This window comes from Oncorhynchus nerka, linkage group LG14 (assembly GCF_034236695.1).
Source record: "Oncorhynchus nerka isolate Pitt River linkage group LG14, Oner_Uvic_2.0, whole genome shotgun sequence".
NCBI lineage: Eukaryota > Metazoa > Chordata > Actinopteri > Salmoniformes > Salmonidae > Oncorhynchus > Oncorhynchus nerka.
Window position 1 is genome coordinate 37638852 of NC_088409.1, and position 17534 is coordinate 37656385.

Sequence of the window (17534 nt, forward strand, 5' to 3'; positions counted from 1 at the left end):
ATAGAATAATGCTTAAAATACTCCATTCTAAATGGAATCCAAATAAATGTTCAAGTCTGTCCTCAGCAGGGAACTCGTTTTGTTGTTATTACACAAGTAGAATGGGAAGAGGCTTTATTTCACTTATCTGGTAACAAAATGCTCAACTCCACTACAAAGTAAGTTACAATGTAACAACATGTTAAAATACAGTGTTATCATTGAGTTATTACAGTGTTACTACACTGGCATAAGAATAACCTAATTAGGCTATGTGACACATAATATATGATATTAAATATAGCAAGTTCTGTACAATGTATATGGATTTTTATGACTGGCTATTATGGTGGAGCAGAGAAGCAGACTGTGGAGACAGACTGGGCAGTTCAGTCAGTTGAGCCCTGGGGTCTGTCTGCTCCTGGGAGGTATGATGACAACCACAGCACTCAACGATTAGACACAGTTAGCACCAGTGTCACCACATACATCACTGACTAGATGACCTTGGAACAGCAGTGCTCACTCACAGTTGCTCTTGATTTATTTGACTGTTTTTTAAAAAGTAGTATCATTCATTAGCATTCTTGTTGTGTACAGAATCACAAAGGTCAAATAAACATATTTTTAAGAAATTCAATTGTTTATTTTTTTTGTGGACAAACATTGTTTTGCTCTTTGTTTATGCTTCTGTTGAATTAATCAGTTAAAGATGACTTAAAGAAACACATCCAATAAGGCTTTATTTCTTATTCAATTACTGGGCACAAACTCAGATGTCCAGGAAAGTATACACTAGAATCCACAGAGATCCACGTTTATTCAAAATAGGGACATAATTCCACTATTAAAGGCTGAACGTAATATGGCTAAATAGCTGCAAGTCTACAGTCTCTTGTGACAGATCTGTATTTTGCTGCTGAGATGACATTATCTGATCATGACAGAGTTACCAGGAGTTTCATATCCAGAGGATGTACAGTATTTATCAAATTCCCATCATCCCTGTAACATTAGCTTATGCTTTTTATTTTACAGTTAGATATGAGATGGAAAAACACATCCTTTAACTGTTCGGTCTTAAAACACAAAATGGAATCCATGTATTCCTATAATAGCTGTAAATACAAAAGCACTCACACCCAACGCAACAGTCAAACTCAACGGTTAACCGCTGTCATTCACACAACCACCGTTCATACAGTGAAATTGAGGGCAAAAACAGCAACTCAAACCCAGAAGTAACACAGTCCTACTTACATGAATTATCATGTATACTTTCTTCCAAAGTCTCTGGTACCTTTTTGCTTTTCCAGTCTGGTATAATAACAACGTTGTAAATTGGTTCTTCTTCCTTTACCACAACTCTGAAACCCCTCCCCTTTCACTCAATGGCAGACACAGTCACACACATTTGAACAGCAGTTGGAAGTCTGTACTGAGAGGCAGTAAGAGTGTGTGTGAATGTGTGTGTAAGTTTGTGTAGATAGACAGTGCTGGACAGGTTACTCATCTACATGCCTCAGCACTCACACATCCTCGAATCATCTCACACTTTGATGTGCAGCAGGACCTGTTTGCGATATGGGTTGAAGTCGTCTGGAACAGTGTCTAATAAACAACAGATACATGAAGCAGAACATACAAGTAAATTAGTTCACTAGCATTATGTTGTTCAATACAAGTTTCGTTAGTGGTTAGTAGCAATGTGAAGAACGGAGTCTTACCGTTGCAGCGGTAGCGCAGGTTGGACCAGATGATGTTCTCTTGGGAGAAACAGAAGACACCCAGTCGCCCGCCTCTCATGGTAGTGTCAATCACCACGCCAGAGTCAGCCACAATCTCCGTCCCCTCATATAACTTCACCCTACCACGGAGCGCGGGACAATGCACAAATCAGGGGACTTTAACATTCCCTTGTCATTTCTAGCCATGTTCCCTCTGGTAATTATCAAAATGAAAGTCATCCACACTGTCTTTATTTATACCACTGTCACATACCCATAACGTGATTGTTGTGGGTAGCTGTAGTAGTTGGCATATGGTCATATAAGAGATTAGTCAAATGAAGTGCCACCAAACTAAAACCCAGTGGCAAGTAACCACAGAACTCAAAATGGGTGATTTGGATGAACAGAGAAAGAGAGACAGAGAGCAGGCCCAGCCCCTGTCCCAGCCACTGCCTGAGTGAGTGCAGTGCATAGCTGCAGTGCTCCATTGACTCCTCTGCACAGCATACAAAGCAGGTGTCTCTCTGTTTGGGTCTGAATAGGGCCTCCCTGCCTCTAAAAAGACCTGTCTCTCTCTCCACTCTCCCCTCACTGCACCCCACTGGAGTGCCCCCCCTCCACAAACTCCACCCCCCCAACTCTCCTTTTCTCTGGCAACTTTTTTTAAATAATGGGCAGTGGCATGTATTCATGGATGCCAGGGGAAGCTAGGCTTCCCCCAAAGAATTGACAAAAAAAAATATATACAAAATAATGTATCTTTTGCCTCTCTGTGTTTCATAAATGTCCTTCAATTCGCAACAGGCTGAATGTATCTTATCAGAGAAAGCATCTGATCTAACGTAACAGTGCCCCTCTGTCTCAGTATGTGCAGCATATCTATCTGATGCTGTCTGGTCGAAAGAGTATGAAGTTGTTGCTGCCCGTAGCATTGAATGCATGGGAAGCCAGCGAGCATTTGGTCTCCATTGAAAAAAATAAAATAAAATAATAGCCAATCAGTGTTGAGCTAAACTGTGTGAGCTCAACACTGAATGGTCCTGGAGCACTAAAAAAAGTGTCAAGGGAAGCCAGTTTGGATTTGGCTTCAGACTAATCACATCACAAGCCAAACATCATTATTGACAGAAAAAAACGTGAATTGTTGCATCTCCTTGTGTTGTTGTCTTCCGGTGGCTAGCTTGCTAAAATTGTCCCTTTCCTAAATTGGCAATGGATGGAGATAGGGATTTGGACTTGTGGTTTTACTTAATTATCCATACTGGCCAATGATTATAACAGTGATTCTGATCCAAACATAAATTCATACATTGTCCCCAGGTAGTATGCTGGCCTGGCGCATCGTTGCCCATGAAAGGTAGTTAGGCTAACTAGCAAGCATTTTAATCAGGTAGCCTAGAACAACAAAAAGTGTGTACTATATGACAGAGTTATAAGCCGTTTAGGCAACATGAAAGAGGAGGATGGAATTGGCGTTTCTCTACAAGTAGGGTGAGTCAACATGTTTTTCTACTTATACGCACGCAAACACACACAAATACACACACATACAGAGAAATCAGTTACATGGACAGCCACATCATATTTAGCGTACGTTGATTGGACTAAATAGTTTTTGGTATCTTTTAGTTGTCACTGTATTAGACTAAGCATAGTTGATAAGATGATGTTGAAATGGTGCTGGAATAGTGAAGGCAGTTCCTGTTTTCTTTGCAACTTGCGGAAACTTTCCGTGGTTCTAAATCCATAAACATTACCTTGCTTGAACATGCTGTAGGTCATGTAACTGTTTGTTACATGCAATATGTTTTGTGAACTTCACCGGACAGATGTTGCTCTCCAGTTTTGTAATGAAACAAATATGTGGTTGAATTTATTCTGCCACTGTGTCTTCTTATTGTATATATATCACAGTGTCAAGACAGGCTATAGAGCAAATAAAGCAATTATCACAACACATAGGTTATATAATGGCTTTTTGTTCTGGTTTGGCTTCCCCGGTGATTTTACCCACGCATCGCTACTGATAATGGGCCAGAAATGTAAGGGTTTTGAGAGATGCTCAAACACAGGTATTGGTTCAAATGAATGTGTCTTTTGAAAATGTCTAGCTGATGCTTTGTTGAGCACAATGTGGTATTTATGTCACCCAATAAAGCTGGTTTCTTAAACTATTTGCATAAGCAATATGTTCCTCGGACATGACGTCTGATTCAAGATATTCTCTTTCACTCTTAGAATTTGACAATCTGCTTGAGATTTTTCCTTATTCTGCTATGTTACTCTCAGTGCCTCTAGTCAGACTCCCTCACACTTGTTTATCTTTCTGTTTCTTTCTCTGTCTTTGATACTCTCCCTGCTCTCTCCCTCTCTCGCTTTCTCCCCCTCACCCCCCCTTTTCTCTCTCTCTCTCTCTCTCTCTCTCTCTCTTGCTCTCTCTGTCTCTCTCAGACCCCCCACTCTACAGTAGTTTCCTCTGGATCTGCATATGAACTGGCGCTCAGCAAATTCTTGCCAAGGATTTGGTTGACATGGCAACGGGGACAATAGAGGGCCAGGGGGCCCGGTCTCTCTGTAAAAGTCACAAAGAGGTTTAGGAGGGAAGAATATGGAGTATATATTGGTGAATAGCCACCCAGTCCACCAAACTGCCACCAGCCATCTTTCTTTTTCTTTTTTTATCATCCAAGCCAAGGCAGTGTAAACTCCCTCTAGTGGTCAACAGTGGTCACACACAGCCGTGTATCACAACAGTGTCCTGTCCAGTGAGGATGAACTCAGCTTCAAGTTCAAAGCCATCGAACACATCTGCCCCCGAGTAAGTAAAAACAAAGGAATTCTGATACATAGTTAAGCAGGTACTAAATGACTTCAGATCATAAATTCTATTGACAATAAAAGAGTTACTGAACATCTGATACAAATAGAAAGTAGTAAATTAAAATCAAATAAAAAGAATAAAGAACTAAGAGAGAAAGAGGGGTGTGGCCTACCTGATGTAGCCCACCTGGGGCCTGTGGCTGAGCTGCCAGCGGTAAGACGTCTTGTCTCTCCAGCCCACATTCCGTGGGTCCGACCACAGCAGCTTCACCTCCTCGTTGGTGTCCCCCGTGTGCCACAGGGCGTTGCGCAGGTACTCACCAGGCCCTGTACGGGACTTCACTGCCTGGAGGGGGACAAGAGAGAGAGAGAGTTTGTTGCATATTCTGAACCCTGTAGTAGATGCTACTTTTTCCATGATTATATTTCACTGGATAACTATCAAAGGTTTTTAGAATGTCTCTCTACCACAACATGCTTTGTTGTACTTATACTACCGTTCAAAAGTGTGGGGTCACTTCGAAATGTCCTTGTTTTTTAAATAAAAGCACCTTTTTTGTCCATAAAAAAAACATAAAATTGATCAGAAATACAGTCTAGACATTTTTAATGTTATACATGACTATTGTAGCTGGAAACTGCAGATTTTTTATGGAATTTCTACATAGGCCCATTATCAGCAACCATCACTCCTGTGTTCCAATGGCATGTTGTGTTAGCTAATCCAAGTTTATAATTTTAAAAGGCTAATTGATCATTAGAAAACCCCTTTACAATTATGTTAGCACAGCTGAAAACTGTTGTACTGTTTAAAGAAGCAATAAAACTGTCCTTCTCTACCCTAGTTGAGTATCTGGAGCATCAGCATTTGTGGGTTCGATTACAGGCTCAAAATGTCCAGAAACAAAGACCTTTCTTCTGAAACTCATCAGTCTATTCCTGTTCTGAGAAATTAAGGCTATTCCATGCAAGAAATTGCCAAGAAACTGAAGATCTCGTACAACGCTGTGTACTACTCCCTTCACAGAACAGCGCAAGCTGGCTCTAACCAGAATAAAAGAGGAGTGGGAGGCCCCAGTGCACAACTGAGCAAGAGGACAAGCACATTAGAGTGTCTAGTTTGAGAAATAGATGCCTCACAAATACTCAACTGGCAGCTTCATTAAATAGTACCCACAAAACACCAGTTTCAACGTCAACAGTGAAGTGGCTGCTCCGGGATGCTGGCCTTCGAGCCTTCATTTTTCAGAACAAGAATAGACTGACGAGTTTCAGAAGAAAGGTCTTTGTTTCTGGACATTTTGAGCCTGTAATCGACCCCACAAGTGCTGATGCTCCAGATACTCAACTAGACTAAAGAAGGCAAGGTTTTATTGCTTCTTTAACCAGTATAACAGTTTTTAGCTGTGCTAACATAATTGTAAAAGGGTTTTCTAATGATCAAGTAGCCTTTTAAAATGATAAACTTGGATTAGCTAACACAACATGCCATTGGAACACAGGAGTGATGGTTGCTGATAATGGGCACCTATGTAGATATTCCATTAAAAAACTGCAGTTTCCCGCTACAATAGTCATTTACAACATTAACAATGTCTACACTGTATTTCTGATCAATTTGATGTTATTTTACTGGCCAAACATTTGCTTTCCTTTCAAAAACAAGGACATTTCGAAGTGACCCCACACTTTTGAACGGTAGTGTATATCCAACAGCAGAGTCTATCTGAAGGTGATTCTCAGGAAGTGTCCCGATTCAGCCAAGTTTCTTATCAGTAGCACCACCTATAGGCTGCTGTGTTTGTGTCCCATCACTCACTTTGAGCTGCAGGCCAGGTTGGGCCATGGCCCGGAAGGGTGTCGACTGCCAGTAGGTCTGCTCTGTCTGTTTCCACATCACCACGTAGAAGGAAGAGGAGTCCTGGTAGCCGAAGATGAAGCCTGCATAGTCGTCGTCCGTCACCGTGTTGATGTGGAAGGTGCCCTCAAAGTCCACCCCGTTGAACGCTGTGTAGCCTGGGGGAGGTTATTGCGTTGAGTCAGGTCAATTCAGTTCATTGGAATTTTAAAATATACAGTACCAAGTCAAACATTTGGACACACCTACTCATTCATTATTTGTACTATTTTCTACATTGTAGAATAATAATGGAGACATCAAAACTGTGAAATAACACATATGGAATCATGTAGTAAGCAAAAACGTGTTAAACAAATCAAAATATATTTTATATTTGAGATTCTTCAAAGTAACCACCCTTTGCCTCGATGACAGCTTTGCACACTCTTGGCATTCTCTCAACCTGCTTCATGAGGTAGTCACCTGGAATGCATTTCAATTAGCCGGTGGGCCATGTTAAAAGTTCATTTGTGGAATTTCTTTCCTTCTTAATGTGTTTGAGTCAATCAGGTAGTGGTGATATACAGAAGATAGCCCTATTTGGTAAAATACCAAGTCCATATTATGGCAAGAACAGCTCAAATAAGCAAAGAGAAATGACAGTCCATCATTACTTTAAGACATGGAGGTCAGTCAATGCGTAAACTTTCAAGAACTTTGAACATTTCTTCAAGTGCAGTTGCAGAAACCATCAAGCGCTATGATGAAACTGGCTCTCATGAGGACCTCCACAGGAAAAGAAGACCCAGAATTACCTCTGCTGCAGAGGATAAGTTCATTAGAGTTACCAGCCTCAGAAATTGCATCCCAAATAAATGCTTCACAGAGTTCAAGTAACATCTCAACATCAACTGTTCAGAGGAGACTGTGTGAATCAGGCCTTCATGGTCAATTTGCTGCAAAGAAACCACTACTAAAGGGCACCAATAAGAAGAAGAGACTTGCTTGGGCCAAGAAACATGAGCAGTGGACATTAGACAGGTGGAAATTTGTCCTTTGGTGTGATGAGTACAAATTTGAGATGTTTGGTTCCAACCACAATCTCTGCATGTGTGGTTCCCACCTTGAAGCATGGAGGAGGAGGTGTGATGGTGTGGGGGTGCTTTGCTGGTGACACTGTCAGTGATTTATTTAGAATTCAAGGCACACTTAACCAGCATGGCTAACACAGCATTCTGCAGAGATACGCCATCCCATCTGGTTTGTACTTGGTGGGACTATCCTTTGTTTTTCAACAGGACAATGGCCCAACACACCTCCAGGCTTTGTAAGGGCTATTTTATCAAGGAGAGTGATGGAGTGCTGCATCAGATGACCTGGCCTCCACAATCACCCGACCTAAACCCAATTGAGATGGTTTGGGATGAGTTAGACTGCAGAGTGAAGGAAAAGCAGCCAACAAGTGCTCAGCATATGTGGGAACTCCTTCAAGACTGTTGGAAAAGCATTCCAGGTGAAGCTGGTTGAAAATGCCCTTGAATGAGTAGGTGTGTCCAAACTTTTGACTGGTACTGAATATATTTATTTCCAGGACCTTTTCAATATACAGCTATACTCAAATCACTGTATAGGCCAGAATTTGAGTAATTCTATTTAGATTACGTCACAAGACCAGGACAAGAAGTAACAAACAACACAACCCATAACATCAACTTACCCACAGCTAAACCAGGATCACTGTTCATGGTCTGAACTATTTCCATGCCCTGCAATAAAAGAGGATTCACTAACATCAGAATCCGTATCCACAATGAATCATACATAAGAGCGTGACAAATATGCACAATGCAATATACCATGCTTTAGTCTGTAGTCAATGCACTAGCATAGGCCTATTTATAATAACCATAATAGTCCTCCTTGTAAACTGATTTCAGAGTAGGAGGATAACCTTAAAGGGATATTTCAGCCTACAATCAAAGTTGTTCATGTGTTGAGCCTAAGAGGGAGGTCAAGGGTCACCTGATTGAGCACCACCCAATTGGGATCGATCTGGGCATCACCCTCTGGATCCAGAATGACTGTCTGATAGGCTCTGAAGTCTGTCAGAGTGACCTCTGAACTCTCAGGGCACACATCAATCAGATCCCAGACTGAATCGTTGTCAAAGTCGTTCTCACACACGTCGCCCACCCCGTTACCTGGGAGAGGAGAGGGAGATGGCCATAGTAAGACAGAGGGGCACTTTTGAAGCATGTAGCGATGCAGAAGTTAAAAAAATAAGCTAAAACTTGAACATTGAACTATCCCTTTAACGGTTGGTCACTGTTAAAGGGATAGTTCACTGTTCAAGTTTTAATAACGGTTGGTTACTGTTAAAGGGATAGTTCACTGTTCAAGTTTTAGTAATGGTTGGTTACTGTTAGAATCTTTCTGGTTGGGGTTGGTGATAAGTCTGCAGTTGTCTTGAATGTCTGGGATCCTGTCATTGTCATCGTCATCGTCACAGTCGTCCCCAAGGCCATCGTTGTCCGAGTCCAGCTGGGAGCTGTTGGGATGGTCAGGGCAGTTGTCCCTGGAGTCCTGGTGACCGTCCCCATCCCTGGAACACACATAGACACATTGGAATTCAGTTAAACTCCTAGGATGGGATTTAATTCAAGGAGTGCTCTAGCACAGTTCCCTAGACAACCGACAATGCGCCTTAGGCATTTTAAACAGCGTTCATGGTAAATGCTGCGCATGTCGGCTCAATCGTAAATGACCTTTTAAAATCCGGTATAGTGCGCTGCCCTATAACGCCCAAGTCACGTTATGTTCACTTATTTTGTTTGTACCGAAATAGTTCGTGTTTTTTTGATCACCTAGAAAAACACCATCAGGAACTTCTACCAACTGCAGCACAAAAACAAGCCCCAGCAGGTGTGTGTGTCTACTTGTAAATCCTAGCAGGTGTGTGTATCTACTTGTAAATCCCAGCAGGTGTAAAGTGAGTGTATTTTTTTGTGAATATGAGCGCAGCAGGTGCATGTATGTGTGTGTTAGGCACAGCAGGTGTAGCGCTGTGTGCCAAGTGTGAGTGCAGTTTGTGTGTGTTTGTGTGCGTTCATGTTGAAGTCAGAGACTCACGTGTCCTGGTCAGTGTCACACACATCTCCCACCAGGTCATTGTCAATGTCCGTCTAGGGGGAGAAGGTCAGAATAAACCAAAGACAAGACAAATGAGCAGCCTAAACCCCTGTTTCAGCCAAGAAACAAGGCTGGATATCTTCTGTAGATCCACATTTTGGGAGTTGGGGGTGTGAAGGTTATTTTACCTGCATGGGGTTACTGATCTCAGGGCAGCTGTCGCAGGCGTCTCCTACCCCGTCTCCGTCCCTGTCTGTCTGCATGGGGTTGGGGACCTTGGGGCAGTTGTCCAGCACGTTGGGGATACCTGAACACCAGGGGGAGACAGTGGGGAGACATGAGGACCATCACCTAGTTGCTTAGAATTGCTATGTTAACAATGAGTGTAATGCCAACTTCAACGGCGGCCCACAAAAAGGTCTCCCGGACATCTTGCCGTTTATGTGTGAGTGAATGTGTGAGTGTGTGCGCACGCGTCTGTGTGAATACACACCATCTCCATCTATGTCATTGTCACAGGCGTCTCCTTGCCCGTTGCTGTCCGTATCCTTCTGGTCAATGTTAGGGACATTGGGACAGTTGTCACAGGCGTCACCGAAAGAGTCTGTGTCCGAGTTCTGCTGATCTTTGTTGGGTTCTAGTCGACAGTTATCCTGCAAAATATAACCGTTATGGTCATGAGAAAAAATGAGAAACAATGACTTACAATCATACAAGTTATATTATCACACACATACACCCAGATACAATTACCACAGAGGGTCTGAGATGGAAACACACCTCCACATTCTTGATGCCGTCCCCATCTGCGTCCTCGTCACACTGGTCTCCGATGCCGTCATTGTCTGCGTCCTCCTGGCCTGAGTTGGGTGTGTAAACACAGTTGTCCTGTTTACAGTGCTTGTCATTGTCCATACAGGGCAGAGAGCGGTCTGGGTATCCATCAATGTCTGTGTCTGTGCCACAAGTGTTCCCATTACCGGCCCAGCCAATGTTGCACTGGAGAATGGAAGAAAAGAGAGCATTTTAAAACAAACCTACAATACATCTATAACAGGGGTGGGCAATTCCAGTCCTTGAGGGCCTGATTGGTGTCACAGTTTTGTCCCAGCTCCAGCTAACACACCTGACTCCAATAATCAACTAATCAGGATCTTCAGTTTAGAATGCAATTTAATTAATCAGCTGTGTTTGCTAGGGATGGAGAAAAAGTGTGACCCCAATCAGGCCCTTGAGGACTGGAATTGCCCAACCAAGATCTATAAAGTAGTATTTAGAGTTTGGCAGTATAGTGCAGTGTGGCTCCTCTTTTCCTGTCCAGGAGGGCAAAGATAGTAAAAGACCACTGTTGCTTACCGCACAGGACACCTCTCCATTCCTCTCTATAATGCAGTGGGCGTTGGCATCACAAGGGTTAAAGCTGAGTGTGGCACAGGACCTACGGGGCACGCAGCCCACTGTCTGGTTCCCCAGGTAACCCACCTTACAGCCACCACACCTGAACGAGCCCTGGGAGAGAAAGATGGAAGGAGAGGTGGGAGAGAGAGAGAGAGAGAGAGAGAGAGAAAGGAGGAGGGTGGAGAGAGAAAGAGAGATGGGGGAGAGGAAGGGGAAGGGAGAGAGAACAGCTTTACTACACAGCGGCTCTAGAGTACCCTCATATGATCACAAGAGGGCGATGTCTCGTTTGTGAAGATTTGACGCTGTACATACATTGTAATAAACATCTTCACATTGGAAAAGGGTTTCTACTTACGATGGTGTTGGTACACATGGAGTGGGGCACACAGGCATTGGCAACTTCAATACACTCATCGATGTCTACACACTCCTATAGACAAACCCACAGCAAGGTGTGTGAGGAAGAAAAAAGACAATAGGGAATTATGGATTATGTCAAAAAAGTGATAGTGTGTGTGTGTGTGTGTGTGTGTGTGTGTGTGTGTGTGTGTGTGTGTGTGTGTGTGTGTGTGTGTGTGTGTGTGTGTGTGTGGGTGTGTACCTGCTTGTGGTACTTGGCGTACTCCAGTCCGACCCCAAAGAGGGGTGGGCCCCAGAGACCAGGGGGGCAGAGCTCACAACTAAAACCCTTCACTGTGTTTATACAGGCACCTGGAGAGTAGCAGGGCTGGGCTATGGAACACTGAGACAAGTTAGAGAGACAGAGAATAGAAATAGAGAGAGAACAGAGAGAGTGGGGGAGATGAGAGAGAAATAGACAGAGATAAGTGGTAAAGTAGGGGCTCTTTGAAATAAGAGCCGTGCTGAGTACAGTACTTGAAGTGACTGTCTATTTTGACAACAGCTCAGCTGTCACCCTAAAAGCCTTGTCAATTCACATTTCATTCAACTGTGAGCTTGAGGCAGTGTAAAAACCACAATTTAAAACCCGGCCAGGCTAATTTCCATTTCCTGTCTGTTATTGTGTTATACCTCGTCAATGTCCTGGCAGTGGGTTCCGTTGCCCATCATGCCCTCTGGGCAGGGACCACAGCGGTACCCTGGGTAGTCAAAGGTCTCCATGCAGGAAACACCCTTAAAACAGGGGTTGGGGGAGCAGGGGGAACGAGAGTCGTGGAAGCCTGGAGGTCAACAGACAATTGGTTTAGGTTTTGTTGTGTATTTAAGAGGGAGACAAGAATGGGTCAAATTTTCCATACATATTGTTTGTTTTCCCATGGCTGTTCACTCACCACACACTTGGCACTCCAGAATGGTGTTCCTAATCAGGGACATCTCCTTCACCTGGAGAAGGAGAGGACATCAGTGAAAATGCACAATCACATACAGTATGCAGACACACACACATGCTCCATGCATACACTTGTACAAACCCACACACACACAACCCACCTGCTCTCTGATGTCCTCTCGCAGCTCCCCTAGGATCTGGTTAAAGATGATTAGCTGACCAATCAGAGCCTTAGTGTGGTCACCTGACATACAATACCCACAGAATGCCAAATCATTGTCAAGTAAAGCCAACACACATTTCCATAAGACATTGATTCCACTGTATACTTCAAAAGAGACATTTGGATACACTCACCTAGAATGGAGTTCACTTCTGCAGTCGCACCGACTGTAAGAAGAGGAAAAGGACTTTAGGTTGAAACATGTTCAGGATACACATCTGATTAACTTTTTTCATAACAGACTTGGAAAGTCATATAGTGATTTTGGACACACCTGTGTTGTAAACGGATGAATCCCCCTGGAATGGACAGTCTGCCAGGGTACCTGCTTTGGCCACACTGCCCCCTAGCGCCATTTTGAGGGACTCCACAGCGCCCTGTAATGGGAGAAGCTTGGATCACACCATGCTGTGGTTGAAGCTGCTATTAATGATATGATTTTAAATGACAGCTGTTGCTATGGTTAAAGGTAGTCAAAGAGGACCAACTCTCAATTAAAAGTCGCCTCCACTCCTCGTCTGCTCCACTTCATCTACACTGATGTGAAAGACCTTGACAGGTGAAAACTAATTTCCAGTAGACATCCACCATATTGCTTCACCCTGTGTTTTCAAAAAAGTGCAGATTGAGGATAGGAGACGAGGAGAGAAAGCCACGTTGGGCTATTGAGATGAAGCCCTTAGCTAAAGGGGCATGGGATTTACTTGAGACTTAGTGTCAGACTCAGTGCTCCTTGTCACCTGTAGCCTTGCGTAGGCCTTGAAGCCATTACGAATCTCCACCTTCTCTGCAGAGAGAGGGACCAATGGAGGGAGGCCCTGGCTGGAGTCAGCCAATCGACAATTGACGTAGAGCTCCAGGTGTAGGTTGTCTCTGCGCAGGCCTCCAACCCGGAGAATAATGGAGTGTGTGCGACCATCAGCCAGGTTTGTGCTCTGGAGGTTCACTGTGTGAATTTTGCCATCCTCCCTCACGTAACGCACCAGAGCTATGAGAGAGGGTAACGGGGAGAATAAAAAAATAAAAAAGGATTTACTGAACAAGGAAAGGTAACTAATAACAGCAAAAGAAGAACAAGGAGAGAAAAGTCAAACAGATACAAAAAAAAGGGGGGTGGAAAAAGGGAAACTTAATGGACAGATTGATATTCATGTGAACACTTTTAAATACTAAAGGTGGTTTGAGACGGAGTTAGTTGTACGCTCCGTCACAGAGAAACTGGGAAATAGTTCATTCTGGTTGAATCAGTGGGTGAGAGTGAAGTACCTTTATTGATCTTTCCCATGATGGCCAGCTCCAGGTACTTCTTGTTCTCCTCTTTGCTGTAGAGGCCCAGCAGCACCCCTCCCATCTTGGGAGGCAGGCGGAATGTGGACACGATGTAGATGTCACTGAGCACACTCATGGCACCTGTCACCTTCTCCACCGCAGACACACTGGTCTTGGAGTCCAGCGTTAGCATGTCAATGACTGGAGAGGGGGTGGGGAGAGAGAGATAATGAAAGAGGGAATGACAGAGAGAGATAATGAAGAGAGAGGGTATCTATCTACCATGTTCCCTGATCAAAGGCTCTCATCCAGTCCCATGATGACGCTTCACCTTTGACCCTTGCCCAGGTAAATGAAGACACCTGTTGAGTGACTAGTTGACATCTCTGAAGCAACATCTAACTTAACAATAGCAAATCTGACTCTTATTATAACCACATCCCTTATGAAGACTCTTTAAGAAACACGTTTTACAAGTTGTTTCATTTCACTAATAAATCCCCATCTACAGTTTAAATGTTTGTTTAATAGACAGATAGTACAGTGTTATAACATTGAAGGTACAAATACATTGTACATTTCAACTATTTTCTTACACATATTTTTCTATTTAATTTCTCTTCCTTTGACTATGAATTTATCTCTGTATTTATTTGGCTTTCCTAGACTATGCACCAATACAGAATTCATTTACTTCCATCAATTTTAGCAGTGGCATTCCTGAGCATTATCACAGAGAACTTCATAGTGCCAAAAGTCAAAGCCCATGCTGACACATTGCTGGATATTAAAACCCAGGGGGAAACAAAAGAGAGAGGAATAAAAGGAGCACGACTCCTGGCTGCTTTCTGGCTCTTAGTTAGAAGGCTTTCCCCTTCCTCCTTCCTCTCTCTCTGTCTGTCTGTCTCTCTCTATTATTTCTGACACCTCACCCATTCACACACTGGGTTGGACAATGAGGTTTGGCAATGATCAGGATTTCTGCCACAAACAGGCTGTGAGCACTCAAGGGGGAAAGAGGGGAATAGGGGGAAAGTCAGCCAAGGAAGTCAGAAAATAGTTGGCCTAGCACGTTCTCTGTTCCTGTATATGTCATAAAGAATACAAGTGGAGGAGAATATCAGTTATGACATGTGGAAGGAGAAAAATGGTCATCTCAAAAAAGAAAGAAAAGAGAGAGGAAATATGAATGATCAATTAGAAATAATATTAAATATTATTCCTGTATGAAATGGAAAACAAATAACCTAATTAACCAGCAGTGAAACATGACCAACATAACCAAGATGAATGAGACAACAGATGATAGAAAGTAGCCTATAGAGATAAAACAGCACATTTCAAGCCATAAAGGTGAAAGAAAAACGTTGCGCCCTGTGTGTGGAGTGTTTTACGCTCGACTTGGAAATTGTTATAGGGTTTGCACACACTTCTAAAACTGCAGTTTTAACTAATATTATCAGGGTTATAACAACCATCTCGAGTTTATGTGTGTCTATGGCAGAACAAAGTGAAGTCCCAGACCAAAAACTGTCTGCATCAATTAATTTCGAATACACACTTCCACCTAATTTAATTTGATGATTCACAAAATAAGCACTCCTATGACTGAGTTAGTATTATTTGTTTTACCTTGCATATCTTGCTTATCCATTGGCTCACATGTTGCAATGAATAGAAATGTGGATAGAGCCAGAAAAGTTGGCATATCGCGCCTCGCACCCATGTCCCAAGAAACGGTGCGGGAAAGTTGACACGAAAGTCAACAGGACTAAATAACCATCCGCCGAGAGTCCACTTTGATGTTTATGAATGGAGCTTTATTTCAAAGTGAAAAATATAAGTCTGCAGGGTGAGTTGACCGCAGAATGTAGGTTCAAGAGCCGTTACAAATGTCGACTGGCTTCCTACAGGCGCGCTCCGGCCAAGTACCTCGTTCGCGCAGAGTGGATGTGACAGTGAGCGAGGGAGTTCATTCGCCTGCTATAACCTGAGGCGTGCGGGGTGTCAAACTTTCTCAATTCTCATGATATACAGCCATAATCTAGGCTGTGCCGGTAGTCTATATAGTAATTCATCTGCTATAACGTTATTTATAGCAGGGGTGTTCAACTCTTACCCTATGAGGTATGTTGTACCTAATAATTAATTGCACCCACCTGGTGTCCCAAGTCGAAATAAGTCCCTGATTAGAAGGGAACAATGAAATAACACAGGTAGAACTGGCTTCGAGGTCCAGAGTTGATTTTGAGAGGCCTATAGCCTTAAATAGGCTATGTACTTCAAACAGATCAGACTATCCTCCCTGGGCAGGAAGATAAAAGAGGGTAAAGAAAGAAGAACAAAACAGAAAAACAAACAAGATGTCATAAAATGGTTCACATGTGTTTCCATGATATTAAGGTCTACTAAACTAACATTTGGAATTGTTTTAAGATGGTCATACCATGGATCATTTAGCTATTAGATTTTTATATTTTAGGACCCCTTTAGGTTTGGCTATCATTCGAAGTTGGAAGTTTACATACAATTAGGTTGGCATCATTAAAACTTGTTTTTCAACCACCCCAAATTTCTTGTTAACAAACTATAGTTTTGGGAAGTCGGTTAGGACATCTACTTTGTGCATGACACAAGTCATTTTTCCAACCATTGTTTACAGACAGATTATTTCACTTACAATTCACTGTATCACAATTCCAGTGGGTCAGAAGTTTACATACACTAAGTTGACTGTGCCTTTAAACAGCTTGGAAAATTCCAGAAAATTATGTCATGGCTTTAGAAGCTTCTGATAGGCTAATTGACATCATTTGAGTCCATTGGAGGTCTACCTGTGGATGTATTTCAAGGCCTACCTTCAAACTTAGTCCCTCTTTGCTTGACATCATGGGAAAATATAAAAAAATCAGCCAAGACCTCAGAAAAAAATTGTAGACCTCCACAAGTCTGGTTCATCCTTGGGAGCAATTTCCAAAAGCCTGAAGGTACCACATTCATCTGTACAAACAATAGTATGCAAGTATAAACCGCTCAGGAAGGAGACACATTCTGTCTCCTAGAGATGAACGTACTTTGGTGCGAAAAGTGCAAATCAATCCCAGAACAACAGCAAAGGACCTTGTGAAGATGCTGGAGGAAACAGGTACAAAAGTATCTATATCCACAGTAAAACGAGTCCTATATTGACATAACCTGAAAGGCTCAGCAAGGAAGAAACCACTGCTCCAAAACCGCCATAAAAAAGCCAGACTACGGTTTGCAACTGCACATGGGGACAAAGATCGTACTTTCTGGAGAAATGTCCTCTGGTCTGATGAAACAAAAATAGAACTGTTTGGCCATAATGACCATTGTGATGTTTGGAGGAAAAAGGGGGATGCTTGCAAACCGAAGAACACCATCCAACTGTGAAGCACGGGGGTGGCAGCATAATTTTGTGGGGGTGCTTTGCTGCAGGAGGGACTGGTGCACTTCACAAAATAGATGCAAAAGCTCAAGACATCAGTCAGAAAGTTAAAGCTTGGTTGCAAATGAGTCTTCCAAATGGACAACGACCCCAAGCATACTTCCAAAGTTGTGTCAAAATGGCTTGAGGACAACCAAGTCAAGGTATTGAGGTGGCCATCACAAAGCCCTGACCTCAATCCCATAGAAAAATTGTGGTCAGAACTGAAAAAGCGTGTGCAAGCAAGGAGGCCTACAAACATGACTCAGTAACACCAGCTCTGTCAGGAGGAATGGACCAAAATGCACCCAACTTATTGTGGTAAGCTTGTGGAAGGCCACCCAAAACATTTGACCCAAGTTAAACAATTTAAAGGCAATGCTACCAAATACTAATTGAGTATA

The 17534-nt window shown here is 42.9% G+C and overlaps 1 protein-coding gene across 1 annotated transcript; it reads right to left on the bottom strand.

Moving 5' to 3' along the window:
• Positions 1-99: 99 nt before the first annotated feature.
• LOC115140968 (thrombospondin-3a-like) lies at positions 100-15629 on the bottom strand. The gene is made up of 22 exons (XM_029679504.2): positions 15315-15629; positions 13680-13883; positions 13154-13401; positions 12688-12790; positions 12548-12580; positions 12352-12434; positions 12192-12243; positions 11932-12080; positions 11501-11641; positions 11255-11329; positions 10855-11007; positions 10279-10497; positions 9992-10151; positions 9687-9805; positions 9499-9551; positions 8790-8971; positions 8392-8570; positions 8087-8135; positions 6349-6545; positions 4703-4875; positions 1707-1846; positions 100-1590 (listed from the first exon to the last, which is right to left on the bottom strand). The coding sequence occupies exons 1-22, from the start codon at positions 15406-15408 to the stop codon at positions 1529-1531; spliced, it is 2868 nt and encodes a 955-aa protein (XP_029535364.1). The 5' UTR covers positions 15409-15629; the 3' UTR covers positions 100-1528.
• Between the last annotated feature and the right edge of the window lie 1905 nt (positions 15630-17534).